At 38.8% G+C, this 17226-nt stretch overlaps 2 protein-coding genes across 2 annotated transcripts in view; both read left to right on the forward strand.

Moving 5' to 3' along the window:
* Nucleotides 1-429: 429 nt before the first annotated feature.
* On the forward strand, nucleotides 430-5713 carry LOC114643320 (extracellular calcium-sensing receptor-like). Its single transcript, XM_028791920.2, has 6 exons — nucleotides 430-628; nucleotides 811-1099; nucleotides 1364-2179; nucleotides 2557-2784; nucleotides 4122-4245; nucleotides 4349-5713. Exons 1-6 carry the CDS (start codon nucleotides 441-443, stop codon nucleotides 5260-5262), a joined length of 2559 nt encoding a protein of 852 aa, XP_028647753.1. The 5' UTR covers nucleotides 430-440; the 3' UTR covers nucleotides 5263-5713.
* Nucleotides 5714-11008: 5295 nt separating this feature from the next.
* The window catches only part of LOC114645401 (extracellular calcium-sensing receptor-like), an 18044-nt gene continuing 11826 nt past the window's right edge, over nucleotides 11009-17226 (forward strand). The window contains 5 exon segments of the mRNA XM_028793260.2: nucleotides 11009-11208; nucleotides 11382-11670; nucleotides 11934-12103; nucleotides 16078-16744; nucleotides 17119-17226. The exon segment at nucleotides 17119-17226 is cut by the window's right edge and continues 120 nt beyond it. Of these exon segments, the coding sequence (XP_028649093.2) occupies nucleotides 11009-11208; nucleotides 11382-11670; nucleotides 11934-12103; nucleotides 16078-16744; nucleotides 17119-17226 (1434 nt within the window).

Here is a 17226-nt window from a genome sequence, read left to right on the forward strand (position 1 = left end):
GAACTATGTTCTGGTACTGGCTCCAATCAGTCCTGAATTGTCTTGTGGCAAACTTGACCATGACCAAGAAAAGATGGTCAGGTCAATAAAAGTTTATACTAGAAAAATGAAATATACCAGATTATTGAAATAAAGTGAACAATAATTGCAGTAATATGTTGTTAACCATTGCAGCAAGATGATTAGATGCACTGTATAAGACAGTTGTCAATATCACAAGAAATAAAATAAGCCAATGGAGAAGAGTAATAGTTTCCTAGGTTTCAGGGATGGGGATTATCATTCCTCTTGAGAAATATTTGTGCATTCTTCTCACTTGTGGGAGTTGATGATTTAGTTATTGCATAAACCATAATTGTGAACTGTGTGTGCTACAGTATATAAACATATAAAACAGCAGTTATCATTTTGTCTGTTTAAGCTCTGCAATGCAGATCCTGATGATATTGCTACTCGCTCTTTTCACAAGAGCCGAAGAACTGGCGTGTAAAATTAGAGGAAGACCAGAGATTCCAGAATTTTATCAAGATGGTGATATCATAATTGGAGGCATCTTTTCATTTCGCAGCAGTTTAGATGGTACTACATACAACTATCGAATTATGCCAGAACCTCCCAAATGCAAAAAGTAAGCTATTTCATATTTTTCAAATTGAACTGATAGCCAATAAATCAATGTATATCCAAAAAGTTATAAGCATATAAGCGTTAAAACACTGCTTTTGAAAAGTACATGTTTTTCTATTAGATACAAATTGGATAATAATAAAGAAGAAATGCTGAGGATTAATTTCTTCAACCTCTGTTTAGCTTTAATTTCAGAGAGTTCCAGTTTTCTCAAACTATGATCTTTGCCATAGAAGAAATAAACAGAAATAAAGAAATACTTCCAGATGTCACTTTGGGCTACAAGATTTATAATGCATGCGGCTCCCTGAATATTCTAAGAGTGGTCATGTCTTTAATAAATGGGCATAAAGAAGTGCTTTCAGACTTTTCTTGTGTAAAACCCTCAACAGTACAAGCAATAATAGGCCATTCAGCATCAACACCAACAATGGGAATAGCAAGAACAGTGGGGCTTTTTGGAATACCTGTGGTAAGATTTGAACAGCATGAATAATAATAACTTTATACATCAATAAATGTTAAAATGTCATATGTTATAGAAGCCAAAGGAATATAACACTTACTTCAGATGTGTTATTATGAAATATGTTTTCTGCAGTTTTCATAAAATTCTGTTGCCATAAATATTTTACTTATCGTGCTCTTTACTAAAGTGTTAAGTGTACAGCTAGAATAACACTTACCAGATTTCCACTATCATTTAGGTATCTTTAATAATCTACTGTTGTTTCAGATTAGTCATTTTGCCACGTGCGCTTGTCTCAGCAATCGAAATGAATTTCCCACTTTCTTCAGAACAATACCCAGTGATTATTATCAAAGTCGAGCCCTTGCAAAGCTTGTGAAGCATTTTGGATGGACTTGGGTTGGTACTATTAGAAGTGACAATGATTATGGGAATTCTGGCATGGCTACATTTGCACAGGTGGCCCAGCAGGAAGGTGTCTGCATTGAATATTCAGAAGCTTTTTTAAAAAGTGGACCAAAAGAAAAGATTTCTCAAATCATTGACATTATAAGAAAATCTACTTCAAAGGTGATAGTGGCTTTCTTGTCACTTATAGAAATGGAAGCATTGGTAGAAGAACTACTGCTTCAGAATTTAACTGGCTTGCAGTGGGTAGGCAGTGAATCTTGGATAACAGAGAGATCCCTTGTAGCAGGAGATGGTTACAAAATTCTGAATGGGGCAATTGGATTTGCAGTTGGTAAAGCAACAATTACAGGGCTTAAAGATTTTTTGCTGGCTATTCATCCCTCAAATAATTCTGGAAGCAGTTTTTTGAAAGATTTCTGGGAGGCAGTTTTCAGTTGCTCTCTGACTTCTGAAAAAGGGGTTGATATTTTAAACCCTTGTACTGGGAATGAAAATTTAAAAGACATAAATAATGAATTTACTGATGTTTCTGATCTGAGGTTTTCTAATAATGTTTATAAAGCTGTATACACGGTAGCACATGCCCTTCATAACCTACTTATCTGTAAAAACGGTTCAGGACCATTTGAAAACAAAACATGTGCTCAGAAGATGAAAATAGAACCATGGCAGGTACACTATTGAATTTAATGTTTCTTTCCTTTTTTGAATCTATTTACTTAGTTTTGGTAGTTTATATTGTATTAAATGGTATTTGTATCCCGCTTAGATGTAACTTGTATTCAGTAGTGTTTATCACTGATTCCAAAGATCCCTTTAGTTGCATTTATGCTACTTCTGACACTTAGTTACACTCTGTAATCATAATATCTAATGTTAAACAACAGAATTAATAATTTGTAATATCTTCCTATTTGTGCCTAATATTTTTGTCATCTATTAATTACATATGTAAACAAACAGTTCAGTACCACTCTGTGTTTTTAAAACTGAACATTTTAACAATTAGATTATGTTTGGTAATTCACAGTTCATTTTAACACTTACAGGTTTTGCATTATCTGAAATTAGTGAATTTCACTACCAGAAATGGAGAGATGGTATTTTTTGATGAAAGAGGGGATCCTGCAGCAAGATATGAACTAATAAATGTGCGTGCTAACGTGAGAAACATAACTGAATATGTTACTGTAGGTTATTATGATTCAGCTTTTCCAGAAGAAAAACAGTTTGTGATGAATAATATTAGCATTGTTTGGGCAACCGGTCAAAATGAGGTATGGTTTAATTGTGTATACAAATGTTTATAATATAGGAATACAATGCCAACTGTGCCCCAGTCACACTTAATGACACATTCAGAGAAAACTGGGGGCTGTTTCTTCTAAATTAGTTTGATACTATAACAGAATGCAAAAAACTGCTATGATGTTTATCATAACAAATACAAATTATTTTATTTATTGCACACAACCAAATGGCAGGTGTGAAAACCTGTATAAACTTCACAGGAACTGATTTCTATGGCTAAATGAAATTGGGTATAAACAGAGCTTTGGCCACATATAACAGCAGCGAGTTTGGCGTTGAAAAAAGAAAGCATATGCAGGAATAAACCTTATACCTACTGTAAATATGGTGCTGGATCTCTGATGACATGGGGCTGTTAAGCTTTAATTCTTCTTGGAGTGCTCAGTAAGGCCAAGGTCATCTTGAGCTTCAGTAGTGACCAGAAAATTGCAGGAAAATATGGCTTTCTCTGCTTCAGTAGAAGAACACTAGGCTACACGTGGACACTAATCCCACACATATATCAAATTAAAAAGGATTTACTTGAATCCCTTTAATCAACTTATCTTAAAATCTACATATTTTAATTTAAGGTGGCAAGAAGCCAGAGCCTACATTAATTAGATGCTAGAAAGGATCCATTCTTGAAAAAGATTCCAATTAAAAACGCCCATCTCAGTTTGTGGTCTACACTCTACTGAATACTGCATGTGTGATTTAAGCTGCGAATACGTTTAAATAGAAAGATATCAATTATCAGGAAAGAACTTGTATGATGTATTTTTTTTGAAGATCACCTCCTATTTTTCATTTTTATAAGACACTATGAAATATTTTAAATGTCATATCACTGCATAAACAAAAGCAAGAAGTAACTGATTTATTATTTTACTCTCCTATATTCAAACACAGACTTTTGAAGAGCTAGAGCCTATTTTGGTATTAATAAATGCAAAATAAGAACCAACCCTGGACAGGAGATCATTACATGGCAGACACACTCACTTACATACAGATGCATAAATACCAAACAAATGAACACACACAAAACAATTAATGTAATGGAGAACATGGAAAAAACATCCTGAGCCAAGATATGAACATACAACTTTAAAGATATTCTGTGCCATGGTTAATGAAGAGAACTATACTTAATATATTGAAAAAATACACGGTAGCTGTGTTTGTTGTTAATCTGTTTTCAAGGTTAACTTGGACAATAATAACTGACGGTGATTTAGAAAGCATTTTTTTTTATTTCTGTTATAGATTAAATTAGAGTTAGATAATTGTCCTACAATTATTATTTACATTCTTTATACAGATACCAAAATCAGTATGTAGTGAAAGTTGTGATCCAGGAACAAGAAAGGCAGTTAAGAAAGGAAAACCTAGCTGCTGTTTTGATTGTATACCATGTGCAGAGGGGGAATTCAGTAATAAAACAGGTAACACCTTTATCATGCTAACGATACAGTTCTTACAAGAATGCATGTATATTCTTGATTATAGTGTATATGGATGCATAACTTACTTTATACTTCCATTTAGACTCCCTAAACTGTAACAAATGCCCTGTGGACTACTGGTCAAATGAAAGAAGAGACACATGCTTCCTAAAGAAAATTGAATTTCTAATGTTCAGTGAAATTATGGGATCATTACTAGTGGCTATTTCATTATTTGGAGCCTGCATAGTTACTGCTACCGCTGCCATATTTTATCATTACAAAGACACTCCTGTTGTTAAAGCAAACAACTCTGAGCTAAGTTTCCTCCTTCTCTTTTCACTGGCCTTGTGTTTCCTCTGTTCTCTCACTTTCATTGGTCAGCCTTCTGACATTTCCTGCATGCTACGTCACACTGCTTTTGGCATCACATTTGTCTTGTGCATCTCTTGTATTCTAGGGAAAACAATTGTGGTATTAATGGCTTTTAGGGCAACTCTACCAGGTAATAATGTTATGAAATGGTTTGGACCCAATCAGCAGCGGCTAACTGTTTTCTCTTTCACATCAATACAAATTTTAATATGTATAATGTGGCTGATTATATCACCTCCTTTCCCTGATAAGAATACAAAATACTATAATGATAAAGTTATTCTGGAATGTGATCTAGGATCATCCATAGCATTTTACATTGTATTGGGGTATATAGGCTTACTGTCTGCCATATGCTTTGTTTTGGCTTTTCTTGCTCGCAAGTTGCCAGATAACTTTAATGAAGCAAAATTTATAACATTTAGCATGCTGATTTTTTGTTCAGTTTGGATAACATTTATCCCTGCTTACATCAGCTCCCCAGGAAAATACATAGTAGCGGTGGAAGTATTTGCTATTCTTGTTTCTAGTTTTGGTTTGCTTTTCTGTATTTTTGCTCCCAAGTGCTATATTATAATACTAAAACCAGAGAAAAATACAAAAAAACATTTAATGGCAAAGACAAATGTTAAAACTCACTGAGAAATGTGCATGCAATGTTGAAATTATTATTCCAATAAACCAATTTATGTGAAAGATTTATTACTGTACTGTTTTGTATTGGATAACACAGTGGCTAGCAAATCCCAGCCTAAGCAGTGTCGGCATGAAAATTTTTCTGTGAACTCTGATTTCAACTAAAATTCCAAAGTTAGGCTGGGCTTGTTATGAATGAGCGGGTCTTAGGGATTGTGTGTGTTCTGCAGATACCCTTTCCTGCGTTGGATCCTACCTTGTGTCCATTGCTAGCAACACCCTAGCCAGTGGCCCTGTGTTGAAGAATAATTGAAAAAAGAATAAATGAATGTGGTACCAATTTTAAATATACTTTGAATTATTAATTATTTGATATATCAAATTGTGAGATTTTAAATAAATGTATTAGAATATATTACACAATAACATTCATATAAACATTTGTGATTAGGAATCTTGCATATTTCTTTCAGATATACTGAAAAAATAGTAGTTTCCTTCATACAGTGTATTTTATATATATAAATGTGTGTGTATATATACAGTACTGTGCAAAAGTTTTAGGCAGGTGTAAAAAAATGCTGTAAACAAAGAATGCTTTCAAAAATGGAAGTGTTAATCATTTATTTTCATCAATCAACAAAATGCATTGAATGAACAAAAGAGAAATCTAAATCAAATCAATATTTGGTGTGACCACTCTTTACCTTCAAAACAGCATCAATTCTTCTAGGTACACTAGCACACAGTTTTTGAAGGAACTCGGCTGGTAGGTTTTTCCAAACATCTTGGAGAACTAACCACAGATCTTCTGTGGATGTAGGCTTCCTCACATCCTTCTGTCTCTTCATGTAATCCCAGACACACTCGATGATGTTGAGATCAGGGCTCTGTGGGGGCCATACCATCACTTCCAGGACTTCTTGTTCTTCTTTACGCTGAAGATAGTTCTTAATGACTTTGGCTGTATGTTTGGGGTCATTGTCCTGCTGCAGAATAAATTTGGGGCAATCATACGCCTCCCTGATGGTATTGCATGATGGATAAGTATCTGCCTGTATTTCTCAGCATTGAGAACACCATTAATCCTGACCAAATCTCCAACTCCATTTGCAGAAATGCAGCTCCAAACATTCAAGAAACCTCCACCATGCTTCACTGTTGCCTGCAGACACTCATTATTGTACCGCTCTGCAGCCCTTCGACGAACAAACTGCCTTCTGCTACAGCCAAATATTTCAAATTTTGACTCATCAGTCCAGAGCAGTGATATGACCATTTTTCTGCACCCCAGTTCCTATGTTTTCGTGCATACTTGAGTCGCTTGGCCTTGTTTCCATGTTGGAAGTATGGCTTTTTGGCTGCAACTCTTCCATGAAGACCACTTCTGGCCAGTTCTGAGCTGATGGCACTGCTGGACAGCTTCCGATTTCGAAGGGTAATAAGCTTGATGTGTCTTTCATCTGCTGCACTAAGTTTCCTTGGCCGACCACTGCGTCTACGATCCTCAACGTTGCCTGTTTCTTTGTGCTTGAACAGCACATCTTGAAACCCCAGTCTGCTTTGAAATCTTTGTCTGGGAGAGACCTTGCTGATGCAGTATAACTACCTTGTGTCTTGTTGCTGTGCTCAATCTTGCCATGACATGAAACTGTCTTCCACAACCTCACCTTGGTAGCAGAGTTTGGCTGTTCCTCACCCAGTTTTAAGCCTCCTACACAGCTTTTTATGTTTCAGTTAATGACTGTGTTTCAACCTACGTGTGACATTGATGATCATTAGCACCTGTTTGGTATAACTAGTTGATCATACACCCGACTAAAATCCTACAAAATCCCTGACTTTGTGAAAGTGTACCTATAAGAATTGATGCTGGTTTGAAGGCAAAAGGTAGTAACACCAAACACTGATTTGATTTAGATTTTTCTTTTGTTCGCTCACTTTGCATTTTGTAAATTGATAACAATAAACAATCATTATTTATATTTCTGAAAGCATTCTTTGTTTACAGCATTTTTTCATACCTGCCTAAAACTTTTGCACAGTACTATATATATATATACAGTATATATATATATATATATATATATATATAATATATATATATATATATATATATATATATATATATATATATATAATTATATATATATATATATATATATATATATTGTAATAAGGTGCTATATAGCGCCCGACTCGGCACAGACTGACGCAGAGGCACGTGTAAAAACCAACAGACTTTTTATTTTTCTTCAGCTGGAGGGCACGTCTTTCCCGTAATTCCTCCAGCCACAACACAGTCCCAAACAAAGCACTTAGCCAACACACAAACACTTTTCTCTCCACCTTGGCACCACCACTCCTCCTAGGCAACCTTGTCCTCTTCCTCCCGATTCTGGCTCCCGAGTGGTGGATGTTAACCCTTTTTATAGTCCACCTGGAAGTGCTCCAGGTGCTTGATCACCTGTTGCTAATTGCACTTCCGGGCAGGGCTGTAGAGGTGTCCAGGCTGGCTCCGGGATCCATGTAGCACCCCCTGGAAGCCACCCCAGATCCCCACAGGGTTGTGGAGAACTCCATCTCCCATGGAGCCCTGCGGGAAACTGAGGCACCATCGTCCCCAGGAAGGCTGCCACCAAGCATCCCAGGGGAGGTAGTGAGGAGCCCATGGCTGCTCCCCTGCAACATATATAGCAGGGGCATCCCGGCCGGGTATGGGACCCGGCCACCCATTACATCGCCCCTCTTCCAGATGAGTCCAGTGGGACTCAGCGGCACGTCCCGCAAGGGCTGGTCTTCTCCATAACAGGGAGTCGGCGTCCTCAGTACTACGGTTCCGCCGTGTGGATACAAAAGCAAAAGGTCTGGGGGTGTTGCCCCGACGTCCCTGCCACTCGGACATCCTCTCAGGACAACACCACCAGATGTGGTCACAGCAGCCGCAGTTGTAGCACACTCGACTCCCTTCCGCTCGACCCTTGCGGGAGCGGAAGCAGGCAGGAAACTCCTGCCCCTCTGCCCGCTCAACTTAGGGCTTCTGATGTTTCCGCCCCTCTGCAGTATAGCCCTTTCGTGCCGTCCAGCAAACGAGCTCACACTGTGTTCTGTCAGGAGTTTCCAGTTTCTTCCTCTGGGTCCTCCTCTTTCTCTGGGACGCACTGACAATCTGAGTCCCTCTATGGGAAGAAGAGGGACCCCTCATCATCTGCACCCCTTTAGACGGCCACGAGACCGGCACTGGCAGTCGAGGCAAGGTTGTTTGGCAGCCAACATCCACCAGCTGCCTCCCTGCCTGCTCCCCTGCCATGCTGTCGGTCATCACGGCAGCGTCTCATGTAGTGGGCGGGGTGGCCTGACAAGCAGTACTAACTATCAGTGCAGCTGTTGCGCTCCGCCCTTCCCTTTCCTCTACGGCACAGGCCTCACTCACCTGTACCGCTGTGTCATGCAGGTAGGAGGATAACGCTCTGCATCCTTGAAGCCATTCGACAATGCCTCTGCACGAGCTGCCGAGCTTCTTCTCGAGTCCCTCCTTCGTCTCCTGCAGGGCCTGAAAGACTTTAAACAAGGACTGCAGGGGCAGGAGGATGGATTCTACTTCCCGTGCAGCTCAGGAAAAATTAATGTTTTTGGTCAGCGGTGGAGTTGGGCTCTTCTCATCCCCTCCCACCAACCGCGAGCCATCGAAGCCCTGTGGACTCTCCGCAGGCCCCTTCGGGCATTCACCGAGTTTGGGGTGAAGGTTTGTCGTCCCCGCCTCTGCTCCTTTACCAGCAGGAAACCAACACACGCCCTCCCCCCCTGTACCTGCTTCAGGGAGGAGCTCCTGCTCCTCTAGCGGGGACACCGAGTCGGGAAACTCGTCCGGGCTCTCCCCCTCCAGCCGATGGGTCGGGCCAAAGGGAAGACACAGCTCAGCCTCGTTCTATCCCGAGCTCGCCCCACCGTCACGCCATGGACACATCTCCCCCAGCCCTAATCGGATGCTTTGCCATTCGGTGTCTAGGAGGTAGGCTGACCCACATGCAGAAAAGCATTCCCGCGGCCCTTCACTCTTGGGCCCGTCACCTACCTCTGGCTGCAACCCATGGTGCGGATTAGCGTGGCGGTGTCTGGCGGCTGGCCTCTGTGTCTGCCCGGCTTTTATCTTCCCCATTAAATGCAGTGTCTTCAGGAGCTCCTTGGTGGTTATCCTGTGGCCCCTGCCGCCACAGTGCGCTTCGGTGCACTGCGCTTGCCTGTGGTCTCGGTTGGGCTCTATCACGCTGTGCTGCGCGTGCTGACCTGTGGCCCCTGCCATATGTGCACGCTTCGGAGTGCTGTGCTGCGCGTGCTCGTCTGCGGCCTCAAGTGCAAGCTCTCCGCGCTGTGCTGCACATGCTTTCCTGTGGCTGCAACGGGAGCACGCTCTCCGCGCAGCTGAGTCGAGCACGTGCCTCGCGCTGTTGCACTTCGCTATGCCGGGCCTTCACACAAATTTTTCACACAGGTCCCAGTCCAAATAGACGGACCAGAATCCTTCCGACTACGCCAGTGTAATAAGGCGCTATATTGCACCCGGCCCGGCACAGACTGACACAGAGGCATGTGTAAAAACCAACAGACTTTTTATTTTTCTTCAGCTGGAGGGCACGTCTTCCCTGTAATCCCTCCAGCCACAACACAGTCCCAAACTAAGCACTTAGCCAACAGACAAACACTTTTCTCTCCACCTTGGCACCAGCACTCATCCTAAGCAACCTCGTCCTCTTCCTCCCGATTCTGGCTCTTGAGTGGTGGATGCTGACCCTTTTTATAGACCACCTGGAAGTGCTCCAGGTGCTTGATCACCTGTTGCTAATTGCACTTCCGGGTGGGGCTGCAGAGGTGTTCAGGCTGGCTCCAGGATCCATGTAGCACCCCCTGGCGGCCACCCCAGATCCCCACAGGGTTGTGGAGAACTCCGTCTCCCATGGAGCCCTGCGGGAAACTGAGGCACCATCGTCACCAAGGGAGGCTGCCACCAAGCGTCCCGGGGGAGGTAGTGAGGAGCCCATGGCTGCTCCCCCGGAACATATACAGCAGGGGCGTCCCGGCCGGGCATGGGACCCGGCCGCCCATTACAATATATACATACAATGATAAATGTGAATATATGTAATTACAATGACAACATTTTTATATTTTGCATAGTCTGTCTTAAAAGTTGATACATGTGTGTAGGCAAATAAACATGCAGCTGTTGGAAATCATTAATACATGATTTTGCCATTCTGCTTTAAAATGTTTTTAAATACTGTGAGACTGGCACGATTCAGTATGATATTTGTTATTTGTTTTTTTGTTTGTACATGTGTATGTGGTTTCATTTGAAGAACTATGTTCTGGTACTGGCTCCAATCAGTCCTGAATTGTCTTGTGGCAACCTTGACCATGACCAAGAAAAGATGGTCAAGTCAATAAAAGTTTATACTAGAAATATGAAAATATACCAGATTATTGAAATAAAGTGAACAATAATTGTAGTAATATGTTGTTAACCATTGCAGGAAGATGATTAGATGTATAAGACAGTTGTCAGTAGCAAATAAAATAAGCCAATGGATAAAAGTAATAGTTTCCTAGGTTTCAGGGATGGGGATTATTATTCCTCTTGAGAAATATTTGTGCATTCTTCTCACTTGTGGGACCTGATGATTTAGTTATTGCATAAACCTTAATTGTGAACTGTGTGTGCAGCAGTTATCATTTTGTCTGTTTAAGCTCTGCAATGCAGATCCTGATGATATTGCTACTCGCTCTTTTCTCAAGAGCCGAAGAACTGGCATGTAAAATTAGAGGAAGACCAGAGATTCCAGAATTTTATCAAGATGGGGATATCATAATTGGAGGCATCTTTTCATTTCGCAGCAGTTTAGTTGGTACTACATACAACTATCGAATTATGCCAGAACCTCCCAAATGCAAAAAGTAAGGTATTTCATATTGAACTGATAGCCAATAAATCAATGTATATCCAAAAAGTTATAAGCATATAAGCGTTAAAACACTGCTTTTGATAAGTACATGTTTTTCTATTAGATACAAATTGGATAATAATAAAGAAGAAATGCTGAGGATTAATTTCTTCAACCTCTGTTTAGCTTTAATTTCAGAGAGTTCCAGTTTTCTCAAACTATGATCTTTGCCATAGAAGAAATAAACAGAAATAAAGAAATACTTCCAGATGTCACTTTGGGCTACAAGATTTATAATCCATGTGGCTCCCTGAATATTCTAAGAGTGGTCATGTCTTTAATAAATGGGCATAAAGAAGTGCTTTCAGACTTTTCTTGTGTAAAACCCTCAACAGTACAAGCAATAATAGGCCATTCAGCATCAACACCAACAATGGGAATAGCAAGAACAGTGGGGCTTTTTGGAATACCTGTGGTAAGATTTGGAAGCACGAATAATAATAACTTTATACAACAATAAATGTTAAAATGTCATATGTTATTGAAGCCAAAGGAATACAACACTTACTTCAGATATGTTATTATGAAATATGTTTTCTGCAGTTTTCATAAAATTCTGTTGCCATAAATATTTTACTTATCGTGCTCTTTACTAAAGTGTTAAGTGTACAGCTAGAATAACACTTACCAGATTTCCACTATCATTTAGGTATCTTTAATAATCTACTGTTGTTTCAGATTAGTCATTTTGCCACGTGCGCTTGTCTCAGCAATCGAAATGAATTTCCCACTTTCTTCAGAACAATACCCAGTGATTATTATCAAAGTCGAGCCCTTGCAAAGCTTGTGAAGCATTTTGGATGGACTTGGGTTGGTACTATTAGAAGTGACAATTAAAGAGAAAGAAAGTATGCTCTCACCTAACAGGCTTAAACGCTAAAATAGTATTTTTACAGGAGACCCACTTACTAACCAAGGATCAGTTCAGATTACAAAAAGACTGGACTGGCCAAATGTTCCATTCTAGCTTTATAAAGAAAACTAGAGGGGTGGGAATTCTCATACATAGAACAGTTCCTTTTGTAGCATCAGAGGTAGTGTCGGACCCTGAAGGGAGATATGTGATGGTCATGGGCAACTTATATAACAGTAAAATGATTTTGATAAATGTTTATGCACCCAATGTTGATGATAAGGAATTCATGCAAAATCTATTTGCATCCATTCCCAGTGTGAACACTCATAAAATTATAATGGCTGGGGACTTTAACTGTGTTTTAAATCCACTCTTAGATAGGACTCCTGTGACAGGGGGGACGACATCTAATACTGCAAAGATAATTACACAGTTTTTAAAGGATCACAACTTATCAGACCCCTGGAGGTTTCTTAACCCAAACTCAAGAACATATTCGTTCTACTCACCAGTGCATTATAGCTACTCAAGAATTGATTATTTTTTTATAGATAATAATTTCCTGCCTACAATTAAATTATGCAAATATGACACAATTGTTATCTCTGACCATGCCCCTCTAGTCTTGGAGCTAAAATCAATAAGCCCCTCGTACTCACCTCGCAGATGGCGTCTTAACCCTCTTTTATTGGCAGACGAGAACTGCACAGAATTTATATCCAAACAAATCAGCTTCTTCCTAGAGACAAACATGTCTACAGAGGTTTCTGCAGGAACACTCTGGGAAACTCTAAAGGCCTTCCTAAGAGGCCAGATTATTTCATATCTTTCCCATAGAAATAAATTAGAAACCAAGAAAGTGTCAGAGCTAAGAAATGAAATTACTAGAATAGATGAAGAACAAGCCAGGCGTCCAAGTGAAGCTCTTCACAGGAAAAGGCAGGCCTTGCATACAGAACTTAACATCTTAACAACTAAAGAAACTGAACAACTTATTTATAAGTCTAGACAGCATTACTATGAACACGGAGAAAAAGCTAATAAGCTTTTAGCTCAACAAATTCATAAACAAGAAGTTCACAATGCAATACCAGTAATCACCAACAAGAATGGAGAAGAAATCATCGACCATAATAAAATAATGCACACATTTAGAGATTACTATAAGTCTTTATATTCCACTGAGCCCAAAGAAGACAACACGCAATCTAATGCATTTCTGGATAATTCACAAATACCACAAATAGATGCTTTAAGTGCTGAGGAACTAGATAAACCTCTAACGCTAACAGAATTACTAGACGCTATAAAGTCACTACAAAGCGGGAAATCATCAGGCCCTGATGGTTACCCCGTAGAGTTTTATAAGAAATTCTCCACTCAGCTAGCTCCACTCTTATTGGTAACATTTACAGAAGCTAAAGACCACCAAATACTACCTCAAACATTTCGACAAGCATTAATCACCGTCTTTCCTAAACAAAATAAGGACTTGTTACAATGTGCATCATATAGACCAATTTCACTCCTGAATAATGATGTTAAGATACTCTCAAAAATCCTAGCTAGAAGGATGGAGAAAGTGCTGCCCTCGGTAATATCACAAGATCAAACTGGATTTATTAAAGGCCGACATCTATCTTCAAATCTCCGACGCTTGTTTAATGTTATATATTCACCAGCAAAATCAAACACCCCAGAGATATTACTATCATTAGACGCAGAAAAGGCATTTGACATGATCGAATGGAATTACCTTTTCACTGCATTGGAGAAATTTGGGTTTGGCCCGAATATTTGTGCTTGGATTAAACTACTGTATACCAGTCCAGAAGCTTCAGTTTGTATTAATAAAATTTGCTCAGACTACTTTAAACTAGAACGTGGTACCAGACAAGGATGTCCCTTGTCGCCACTGTTGTTTGCAATCGCTATTGAACCACTGGCGGTTCACTGCCGAAATTCTCATCAGATAAAGGGGATTGTCAGAGAAGGACTGGAACAGAAAATTTCTCTATATGCAGATGATATGGTCTTATATATATCGGACCCAGAAAACACTGTCCCTGCTGTTTTAACAGCACTAACAGAATTTCAAAAGATATCTGGTCTTAGAATTAATCTGAATAAAAGTATACTCTTTCCAGTGAACTCACAAGCATATAATATTAAATTAGACACCCTACCTTTTACCATAGCAGATCAGTTTAAATACCTAGGGGTAAATATCACAAGTAAACATAAAGCTCTTTATCAACAAAATTTTGGCGTCTGTATGGAAAAAATTAAGCAAGACTTGCATAGATGGTCAACCCTTCATCTCACTCTAGCCGGAAGAATTAACATTGTTAAGATGAATATCCTTCCTAAACTTCTCTTTTTATTTCAAAACATTTCAATATATATCAATAAATCGTTTTTTAAACAGTTAGATTCAATAATAACCTCATTCATTTGGAACTCAAAACACCCACGTATCCGAAGAGCGACCCTACAAAGACCTCAGGCAGAAGGTGGCATGGCTTTACCTAATTTTCAGTTTTATTACTGGGCAGCAAACATACAAGCCATAAAAACCTGGACACAAATAAATGCACATACACAGGCTTGGTCTGCAATAGAAGTAAAATCCTGTAGTACTTCTTTATATTCCCTGCTTTGCTCTCCAATAAATGAAAGTTATCGCAAATATACTAATAACCCAATTGTGCTTTACTCACTCAGAATATGGAACCAAATTAGGAAGCATTTTAAGATGGAAAATCTTTTATCAGTGGCACCTTTGCAAGGGAACCACCTCTTTCAACCTTCGCAAGTATATCCAGTTTTTAATACCTGGAAAAGTTTTGGGATTAAAATGCTCAGAGATCTTTATATAGACAACATATTTACATCTTTTGAACAATTACGTTCAAAATTTAACCTCCCAGCTACACATTTCTTTTACTATCTTCAAATTAGAAATTTTGTTAAACAGAAATTGCCCGATTTCCCCCACCTTGCACCCTCCACAATGCTGGAAAAAATACTGCTCAATTCCGAGGAAACAAAAACTATTTCCGCAATATATAAAATCTTATTAGAGTCCCTACCTTTCAAAGATCCAAGAGGACATTGGGAAGAAGATCTCTTAATCAATATATCAGAAAAGGAGTGGAAGGTAGCAAAGCAGAGAATTCACTCGAGTTCTATATGCGCAAAGCATAGAATTATTCAACTAAAAATTATATATCGAGCTCATCTGTCTCGCTTAAAACTGTCCAAAATGTTTCCAGGCCAGGATCCGACCTGCGAGCGCTGCAACCAAGCTCCTGCCTCACTGGGTCACATGTTCTGGGCCTGCACCAAACTAACATCATTTTGGACAAAGATTTTTAAGTGCCTCTCAGACAGCCTTAGTATCACAATCCCTCCTAACCCACTAACAGCTGTGTTTGGTGTCCTTCCAGATGGACTTGAATTGGAGAAGGACAAACAAACGGTGATTGCATTCACTACACTCTTGGCACGCAGACTTATTTTGTTAAATTGGAAGAATCCTAATTCTCCTCTTATAAGTCAGTGGGAAACTGATGTTTTATATTATTTGAAATTGGAAAAAATCAAATTTTCAGTTAGAGGATCTGTACAAAATTTTTTCAAAACTTGGCAGGATTTAATCAATATTATTTTAGAATAAGAGAATTAACTATTATTGTATTTAACTCCCTTCTCCATCTCTTATTTATATAGATATTTACTTCTCCCCTTCTTTTGTCTAATGTTGCCTTATTAAAAAGCTTAAAGAAATTTTCCTTTAGCTAAGCTCTCCTTCTCAGGGATGGGGTTTGATTTGTTTTCAAATTTGTTGGGTTATAAATGGATCTGTTTGTATGGAATGATTACAATGAAAATTAATAAAATAAAAATATAAAAAAAAAATAAAAAAAAAAAAAAAAAAAAAAAAAAAAAAAAAAAAAAAAGAAGTGACAATGATTATGGGAATTCTGGCATGGCTACATTTGCACAGGTGGCCCAGCAGGAAGGTGTCTGCATTGAATATTCAGAAGCTTTCTTAAAAAGTGGACCAAAAGAAAAGATTTCTCAAATCATTGACATTATAAGAAAATCTACTTCAAAGGTGATAGTGGCTTTCTTGTCACTTATAGAAATGGAAGCATTGGTAGAAGAACTACTGCTTCAGAATTTAACTGGCTTGCAGTGGGCAGGCAGTGAATCTTGGATAACAGAGAGATCCCTTGTAGCAGGAGATGGTTACAAAATTCTGAATGGGGCAATTGGATTTGCAGTTGGTAAAGCAACAATTACAGGGCTTAAAGATTTTTTGCTGGCTATTCATCCCTCAAATAATTCTGGAAGCAGTTTTTTGAAAGATTTCTGGGAGGCAGTTTTCAGTTGCTCTCTGACTTCTGAAAAAGGGGTTGATATTTTAAACCCTTGTACTGGGAATGAAAATTTAAAAGACATAAATAATGAATTTACTGATGTTTCTGATCTGAGGTTTTCTAATAATGTTTATAAAGCTGTATACACGGTAGCACATGCCCTTCATAACCTACTTATCTGTAAAAACGGTTCAGGACCATTTGAAAACAAAACATGTGCTCAGAAGATGAAAATAGAACCATGGCAGGTACGCTATTGAATTTAATGTTTCTTTCCTTTTTTTATCTATTTACTTAGTTTTGGTAGTTTATATTGTATAAAATGGTATTTGTATCCCGCTTAGATGTAACTTGCATTCAGTAGTGTTTATCACTGATTCCAAAGATCCCTTTAGTTGCATTTATGCTACTTCTGACACTAAGTTACACTCTGTAATCATAATATCTAATGTAAAACAACAGAATTAATAATTTGTAATATCTTCCTATTTGCAGCCTCATATTTTTGTCATCTATTGCATATGTAAACAAACAGTTCAGTACCACTCTGTGTTTTTAAAACTGAACATTTTTAACAATTAGATTATGTTTGGTAATTCACAGTTCATTTTAACACTTACAGGTTTTGCATTATCTGAAGTTAGTGAATTTCACTACCAGAAATGGAGAGATGGTATTTTTTGATGAAAGAGGGGATCCTGCAGCAAGATATGAACTAATAAATGTGCGT

This window comes from Erpetoichthys calabaricus, chromosome 2, assembly GCF_900747795.2.
Source record: "Erpetoichthys calabaricus chromosome 2, fErpCal1.3, whole genome shotgun sequence".
NCBI lineage: Eukaryota > Metazoa > Chordata > Cladistia > Polypteriformes > Polypteridae > Erpetoichthys > Erpetoichthys calabaricus.

Bases quoted from the DNA above. Each gene is read 5' to 3' on its own strand.
- LOC114643320 (XM_028791920.2), top strand. From the start codon at position 441: ATGATATTGCTACTCGCTCTTTTCACAAGAGCCGAAGAACTGGCGTGT. The intron at 629-810 runs GTAAGCTATTTC...ACCTCTGTTTAG, and splicing joins GAACCTCCCAAATGCAAAAA to CTTTAATTTCAGAGAGTTCC. The intron at 4,246-4,348 runs GTAACACCTTTA...ACTTCCATTTAG, and splicing joins GGAATTCAGTAATAAAACAG to ACTCCCTAAACTGTAACAAA.